We start from the raw sequence: 8,247 nt of genomic DNA, 5'->3' as shown, positions 1-8,247 counted from the left end.
TCGAAAACTAACTGCATAACAATCATGAAACAAAATGCCCACCTATCATCCGATTATGGAGAGTGTCCCAAATACGCAACTCACCTTCTGCAGAACTACCAAAAACAAAAACAAAAATAAAAAAAATTGATTAAGTAGGTAACAATTAGAAGCAGAAGAATAACAGTGAGAAGGTACCCAATGTATAGGAGAGGTTGAGATGGATGAAAACAAAGGTGTGTAACAGAGGCATTGTGACCTCTCAACACAGCCACTGGGTCCGGCGGTGGCCGTCTCTGTTTGTTCATTGCTTCTGCCATGACCGTAAAGTGGGTCATGGAATTGCAGATATTCAGATACACAATACACAACCAAATCCTTAGACGACCTCTAGCTTAATCGAGAAAAGCCAACGTGAAAAAAAAAAAAAAACGAAACGAAGTCTGGCTTTAGGGTTTATGATTCAGTTGCTAAGCCCTAGAGAATGGAATAGTCTGAACAGTGCGAGCTGAAAAGATGATACTCTACGTGTCTTCAGAAGTTAAGACTTGATTTCTTTCCATCTCCACCACTATTGTTTCTCTGGACACAAGTATGGAACACCTCAGTTAACGCCCTATATTTCAATCAGCAACAGTAGCGTGCCTCCCAAGGTTAAAGGACAAAGCTCAACACAATCACCCTTATTCTCTTATTTTATCCATGTGTAAAGAGCACAGACTAGATTCTAACCCCGGCCCAGCAGCACTTTTAAGAGAAGCAAACATTGCTGAATCATTCATTCATGTGCGAGGCATTCAGATTCCATCAAAAACAAGACGACCAAGTTATATGGGATTGCAGTTTGGTGGCAATAACTTGGGTTATAGATAGAAACAACAGCATTATCAAGATTACATGTTTCGGTTAATTTGACAGTAAATAGTACTTCCATTATAGTGTACAACAAAAACAGAGTAGCGACGGAAGATAAACAAAACTTTTGCATTACATAATGCTCCTAAAAGCACGAACAATAGTTCCTCTGGGAAAGATACAAAGAACACCTTAACCCATCTGACACCAACACATCAGAAGCCTGAATCCTATGGGTGATTGGCATCAACAAGAAGACATCATCTCTCGGGTCATTTTTACATATTTAAGACACCAAGGAAACAAAATATTGATCTTTCTCTACTCACTTTCTTCATCACTATCCTCTAAGGCTAAATGATTCATATTCTTTTCAAGTGGCGGAAGCCCATCGTCAGAATCATAAGAACCCTCATCATCACTGCGAGCTGACCTCTCTCCTCCTGGAGCAGCAGATAGCAAACATATATTAAGTAACTTACTTAGCAAACATGGCTTTCAACAAGATTTATTTTCTTCATTCGATGACAATTTACAAGATCAGAAATTATGCAAGGAAAACATCCAAATCAAGTAAATTATTCATGAGGTCTTTCAACTTAATTTGCACCATGAATCGCAGACCAGATTATGATTTATTGAACTGAGGAATGAATGCATATTATCTTGATGATATGTGGGATTCCAATAAGATATTTATAGACCAGATCACCTCCTCCGGGCAAATGGAGAGGACGGTCAATTGATAATGAACTGGTCACAATAGTGTGTTGTGAATATAGGTCCCATGAAAGAAAAGCAGGACCTTTCTTGATGTTTTCAATCCAACACCATCCGAATCTTGAGATGAATGAACTGATGCGCACCAAGACAATAACATGTAAGACTGAAAATAGAAATTCCAGCTAAAGACTAGGAAAGGATTGTAAAAGTCATAGCCAGAAAGCAACAATATGGAACATGATGGGTCTAAGAAGTCCAATACAATCTAACTGGATGTAACTGAGGTTCTAGAGCACAAGACAACTATTTGATGGGTTGCAAGTTTGACATACAATTACAAAGTAAATTTAACAAATAGTGACTAGCAATATCATTCAAATACATATGAATGCAGACAACAAAATGTGTTAAATTGTAGAAAAAGAAAACAGAAAAGTATTTTCTCTAGATAAAGAGAAACTGATACCTTCTAATTCTGTAGGAACCTTTGGAACTTGTCTTTCCTGTGCAAGCCAGGCATTTTGGAATGAAATAATCTCAGCACTGTTTTCACAATTAGAGTATGCCTTTAGAAGTTCCCTGCATTGGTTGAAATAGTATTAGAGACAAATTTTTCAATTCAAAATTACATTTACAAATTAATCTCAATGACCCACAAAGAAATCGCAATGGGAATATTGTCGTCTTGACATTTTGCTCATCGATTCCGTGGAAATAAAAGAAAAACAGAATGCAAGAGACTAGAGTCACAGTGAGTTTCGGGAAACCAATCACATTACAAAACACTAGTCAATCACTCTGTAACAGTGTTAATTTAGTTTTGGCTCTAGTCCTAAAATAGCTTTGTAAAATTATTATAGCGAACTCAGCTGTCTGCACAGCGCAACACCAATTAAACAAATCCAAGCTGAATGACCACTGACCTCAATCTCAAAGTTCAACTGAAAAAGGATATCGACCAACTCTAGATCAGTTTCTTTACTCAACAATACACTAAAAATGATTCCATGCGTGTCTTCAGAAGTTAGACTTTCAATTTTCAAGTCCACTATGGGTTTCAATTGACATATCTGGAACCCGTTACATGGACCATGCTTTCTAAGTTCTATAAAGTATAGGGAATTAGAATAAGGTAAAAAAATAAAATAAAAAAACAACTCAGTGAATACTATTTGTGCAATGAACAATGCTGATGAGTTCCCTAGATTTCAACCAGCAGGATTGATTGGAAAGCCAGAGTGCCTCCCAAGGTTAAGGTATGTGTTCAGGTAGCTGCTCACACAAAGCTGAGGCCTTAAGCTTGTTAATCACTCTATTGAATCTCAATGTGTAAAGAGAAGTGGAAAGCACAGATAACATACTACTTCACTGCCCAACAGCACAGAGTCTATGGAAGCTGTTTAGACAAGCAAACGTTGCTGAATCATTCATCAATGTGTGAAGTAACTAACTTCTATGAGATTGCAGTTTGATGGCGATAGTTTAAGTATGTAGATAGTAAAAAAGAAACAAACAAACAGTGAAGATTCTGATGAACACTGGTAAAGATGTGTCAGAGTTAAGTTTTTGGCATCCTTATGGGCTTCTGTTCGATTGAGTTTATGGATATACCTTTTTCTGGTGACCTTTGGATTGGAATTATGCTTTCTGTTTTCTTTACACAAAAAAAAAAAAAAAAAAAAAGGAAGAAAAGCATACCTGTTGAGGGATAGGAAAGCATGACCCCATTTGAACTTTCCGAGCAACAAATTTGCAGTTTCCTCTTCCCCACTGTAAAATTGTATAAAAGTAGCATATAATTAAGAAACATATAGCATATAGAACATTGGCCCAAATAGTAATAGTTCCACAACAACAACAACAAAAAATTGTTTATGAATTGTCCCTTCAAAACCATACAGAAGTGTGGAAGAGAAAAGCTCTGAAGCCTAAGCATAAATTATGTAGTTCCTAATTGGGATCTTGCACAAGTGGGTTTAGTCAAAGTGGGCTGTACTAAGACACTGCACACCAGCCAACAGTCTTTCTGCTTTTAGTATAATCGCAAAATCCGGACACCTTCATCTTTAGTAGCCTTTCTAGCTTTTAACGGTAATTTAAAAGCAATGTCTTAAGATTTATTACTATTACTGTTGAGTGAGGACTGCAGGGGGGGGGCAATTTGTGTTACTGGGTAGCCATTCGCATCAATGGCCAGTCAAACCTTAATTTGACCTGTTTAACTAACTTGATTGTAATCACTTTTGGTTTATTCCATATCCTCTGTGAACTAAAAACTTTCATCATGGTTCTTCAACATAACCTATCCACATTAATTTAATAATCATTTAATCTTAATATTATAAAACCATAACAGCCATACTATTATCCTACAAGAATCTATGATACAAGAAATGGGAAAAAGTAGTGATTGTTCTGCATTATAAGTGGTTTTTCCCATGTCAAAATCAGGTATTCAGGTTGGGTTGCCATCACTCACAGACACACACACAACCGTTCAAGAAAAATCAGGCATATATTAAAAAAGAGGTTTCCGTACCATCTAATAGAAACAAATGAAGTTTTACTACAGAAACAAGTAATAGCAACTGACTGTAAGATCCACGGAATTAGATAAACTAAAAGTATAAATTTGTAATGCCAGGGAAAATAGTTTCAGTACCATATGAATAAAGCTGCAGATAAGGCCTCCACGCAGGATAGTTCACATGGTCGACCATAATTTACTGGATTTGCTGCTACAAGCCAAGGCACTGCAATATTAACTAATGTGTAAGTTCACAGCTGGCTAGGAGAATCAATTGAACATGGCAATATAAACTCCATGTCTGTACAAATTCAAGTACCAGAAGTGCAGTTTTATTTCATGAATCCATTAACAACACTGAATAAAAAACTAATAACAAATAGCTTCATTAGTATGTGCAAAAAGTGATCGACAGGGTTATGACCAATATCAACCGGTAGGAATACTCTTAATAATTGTCATACCTATGGAAGTTTACAATCAACAAATAAAAATCCAAAAATCCCTGTAAATCTATTGTATCTATAGTTTGTGTGACTATAGAACTGTATCTATACTATCATACCTATAGATCTTAAAAAATAAAAAATATAAAAAAATAAAAAAAGAAGGGAAAAGAAACCTATTGGTAGTTTGTGTGAACAGTCAACACATAAATCTTACAGCTACATATACAAATCATTACTTCAGAAAGATATCCAAGAGTGAAGACTTAAAGCTCATACAGAGGCGAGGAGCAGTGCAACGTAGCTTCACAAAGGGTACATCACCCAAGCGTGCCCAAGAGCAATCCACAACAGCTAAACCTTTTTGCTGGATTAAGCTATAATCTTCTCTTGAGACACAATCCGTCCCCACTGGACTGAAATATAGAAATACAACCAGTCAGAAATAAATCGAATATTCAATATGCGACAGGAATAAATGAACCATGAAGCAATAGATGTCATTTAAACGTATACACTGTTTAATGAAAGGAAAAATGGTGTACTGAAAATTTGCATTTGAGAGATAATAGCAGCCTCTCTTGACGCAATCCCGACTTTATATATTACAATCAATCCTTTTTCAAGAATGTTTTCGTACACCTTGGGGATTAACCATGAAGGAATTTATGCCATTTTAATTTACAGCATAAGAAAGGCCACAGAAGTATACATTCATATTTTTTAATACAATTCAAATTTTTTCCTGTTCAATATTCCTGCGCAACAAGATCGTTTGAACAATGATATAGATTTTCAGATGAACATAACCACAAATCTAGATGACATCATTCAAGGTAGATCAATTAACATCATAGATAGAGTGAGGTAAACAGCATTTTTTGATTCAAGTACCTCAATACAATGCCTCCAAAACCATGGTTCACCCGCAACTCCTGCATGAAGTTTTAATAGTGTCAAGACTACATACATTGCATTATCCAGAATGTCCAGTTTATGCTCAAAGGGAAAGGGATTAGTACTATTACTCAATGTTGTTTCTGACAACATATTTCTACCAACTAAATGATATGTAAAGCTTGTGTCATAGATGCAACCAAAGATATCCCTCAGTTACAATACTTGTTTGATAGACCAAATAGAAAAACAATCTTCATAATTTGGTCACTGATATGCTCAAGGTGCTAATTCACCATATGAAAAATGATTGATGGTATGCAATACAGGCAATACTTTCCTAAGGTCATCAGAAAGGTTGCATGAGATGACAGCTGGGCAAAGTCTTTTAAGCTTCTACAATAGACCTTACAATCATGTATGTTTGAGCCTTTTTCCTTTTGTTTTTCTTTTATTCTTTAAGGAAACCTTAACCTTTTGAGTACTTCCCCTTGACACTAGGAAGAACTCCCTATCCAACAAAGACTACTAAGATTTGATACCACTAGTGACATTTCCATCAAGTAGAAGATCCTACTTGGTAGCCTCAAATCAAACATAAAATGAACCTAACTCACAATCCAGAAGATCTAATCACAAAATAATAATCAACTTTTTCAGTGATGGAATTAAAGACCACAAGACAGTCGTCATCTAAAACAAAAGGAAAACCATCCAACGATAAATTGAAGTGTGACAAACACTAAAGCAGATACTTGCTTTCAAAAATCCAAATCTTGAGAGCTTGCGTCCAGTGCACCTTTTTGCATCGCATTGGCCAAAATCCTGAATCAAGAAAATAGCACCAATTAATTTCAGGTTCCCAGTTGAGGAACAATGAGTGAATCGACAACTTGTTCAAGATATCAATACAGCTTCAGAATCACAAAAAAAAAAAAAGGCAGACGAATTTGATCTACTCTAGCACACACCTCATTAGAGATTACATTAACACAAAACTAGACTCCGATTTTGGAAGGCTGACTATCATAAAATGCTTAACTTTTCTATCTCAATCACACAAAACTCGAATTTCGCAAGAAACAGAAACAAGCTTTGTAGTAAAGAAACAAGCATACCCACATGGCCAGCTGGATTTTGGGACGTATTGGCTCCTCTTCAGTAGCTACAACAACAACAACAACAAAACTCAACTCAAAACCCAATACTCACTGGTGCAACTAAATCAAACACCTTCGAGCAAAAATGAATAAAGCTGAATTTTTTTTTTTTTTTTTTGCAACCAAAAAAAAAGAATAAAGGTGATGAATTTGGGACCTTGTTCAGATGGTAGGGAGTCGTTGTCACTGTGGAAACAACGGAGATCAAAAGTGAGTGAAACAGAGAGCAATTCAAAGACGGCGAATTTGGAAGCGAAAATACTCACTGTGGAAGATGGGTACGGGTTCGGCTAGATTCGCCACGATGGTTATGGGGCTTGTGGTTCTTGAACCGCTTGTTGGGCGCCATTGTTTTTCTTACCGGAGAAGAAACAAGTATAGTTTCTGATGGCGGGGATGTGGGTTTTGGCTCCGAGGGTTTTAATCGGCCGGTAGATTGAGCTCAATTGTCCATTTTGTCCCTTGCCTTTTCTTTCTCCTTTTTTTTTATTTTTTTGGGTCCTTGATCCAAAGCATAAAAATCAATTAAGATTACTCCACCTATCTCAACAACAAATTTTTATTCTTATTAACCCAATTTAAAATAAAATTACAATTTTAGTCTGAAATTTATTAATAAATTACATCTCATGCCACTATGACTCTCTCTCTCCCCGATTTAGGGATGGCAATGGGGAGGGTAGGGTGAGGGGATTAAGTACCCGACTTCATTCCTCATCCCCTTATCCGCTCCAATCCCCGTAATAAGATACTGGGGATTCCCGTCCCCATCCCCATTGGGGATTAGGTCCCTATACCCACCCCAATCCCCGTTAATAATATTACTAATTTATTATATAAAAATTTATACAAATAATTATAGATTGTAAAATATGCAGTTAAAATCAAACATCAAAATAAAATAAATTTCTTATTTCAATCAAGGAAAATTGACATGTTGAAAAAGATTTTTATTAAAAGAATCATCCTTTTTTGAACATATTTATTAACAGAATTTAAATATTAACAAAAAGATGAAGTTTACATAAATATTTATTTATAAATAATATCAAAAAATAAATATATATTATTTAATAGATATATATATATATATATATTTCAAATAATTCTTATTGGGTGGGTATGGGGATGGGGATCAAAATATCATCCCCACCCCGTATCCGATTTCAAAATTCAAATACTAGGGATCCCCATCCCCGTTACCCGATTTCCCCTGAATTTCTCCCCGTTAGGGTCGAATACCCAATGGGTACCCTACCCGATGGGGATTTTTGCCATCCTTACCCCGATCTCTCTCTCTCTCTCTCTCTCTCTCTCTCTCTCTCTCTCTCTCTCTCTCTCTCTCTCTCTCTCTCTCTCTCTCTCTCTCTCTCTCTCTATATATATATATATATATATATCCGCACCTCCGGTGCGACGTCAAACTTCGGATCAAAGCTTTCTCTCTCCGGTGCTGCGTCGAACTCTGGATCATGTCTGAAGCTCTCTCTCTCTCTCTCTCTCTCGCTCCGGTGAGGCGTCGAACTTCGGATCACGCCTGAAGCTCTCTCTCTCCACCGGCGGTGCGACCTTGAACTCCAGATCACACCTGAAGCTCTCTCTTCACCTCTGGTGCCGCGTCGAACTTCTGAATCACTCCTGAAGCTCCGGTCGGAGCTAC

At 36.7% G+C, this 8,247-nt stretch overlaps 1 protein-coding gene across 1 annotated transcript; it reads right to left on the bottom strand.

Moving 5' to 3' along the window:
* Window positions 1-879: 879 nt before the first annotated feature.
* LOC112185521 (18S rRNA aminocarboxypropyltransferase) lies at window positions 880-7,031 on the bottom strand. Its single transcript, XM_024323776.2, has 10 exons — window positions 6,854-7,031; window positions 6,745-6,773; window positions 6,546-6,592; window positions 6,187-6,252; window positions 5,425-5,465; window positions 4,810-4,946; window positions 4,220-4,310; window positions 3,256-3,327; window positions 2,024-2,136; window positions 880-1,277 (listed from the first exon to the last, which is right to left on the bottom strand). The coding sequence occupies exons 1-10, from the start codon at window positions 6,934-6,936 to the stop codon at window positions 1,156-1,158; spliced, it is 801 nt and encodes a 266-aa protein (XP_024179544.1). The 5' UTR covers window positions 6,937-7,031; the 3' UTR covers window positions 880-1,155.
* Window positions 7,032-8,247: the final 1,216 nt, after the last annotated feature.

Source organism: Rosa chinensis, chromosome 2 (assembly GCF_002994745.2).
Source record: "Rosa chinensis cultivar Old Blush chromosome 2, RchiOBHm-V2, whole genome shotgun sequence".
NCBI lineage: Eukaryota > Viridiplantae > Streptophyta > Magnoliopsida > Rosales > Rosaceae > Rosa > Rosa chinensis.
Note: the sequence above shows the minus strand (reverse complement) of the source record. Positions and strands in the feature narration are given on the sequence as shown.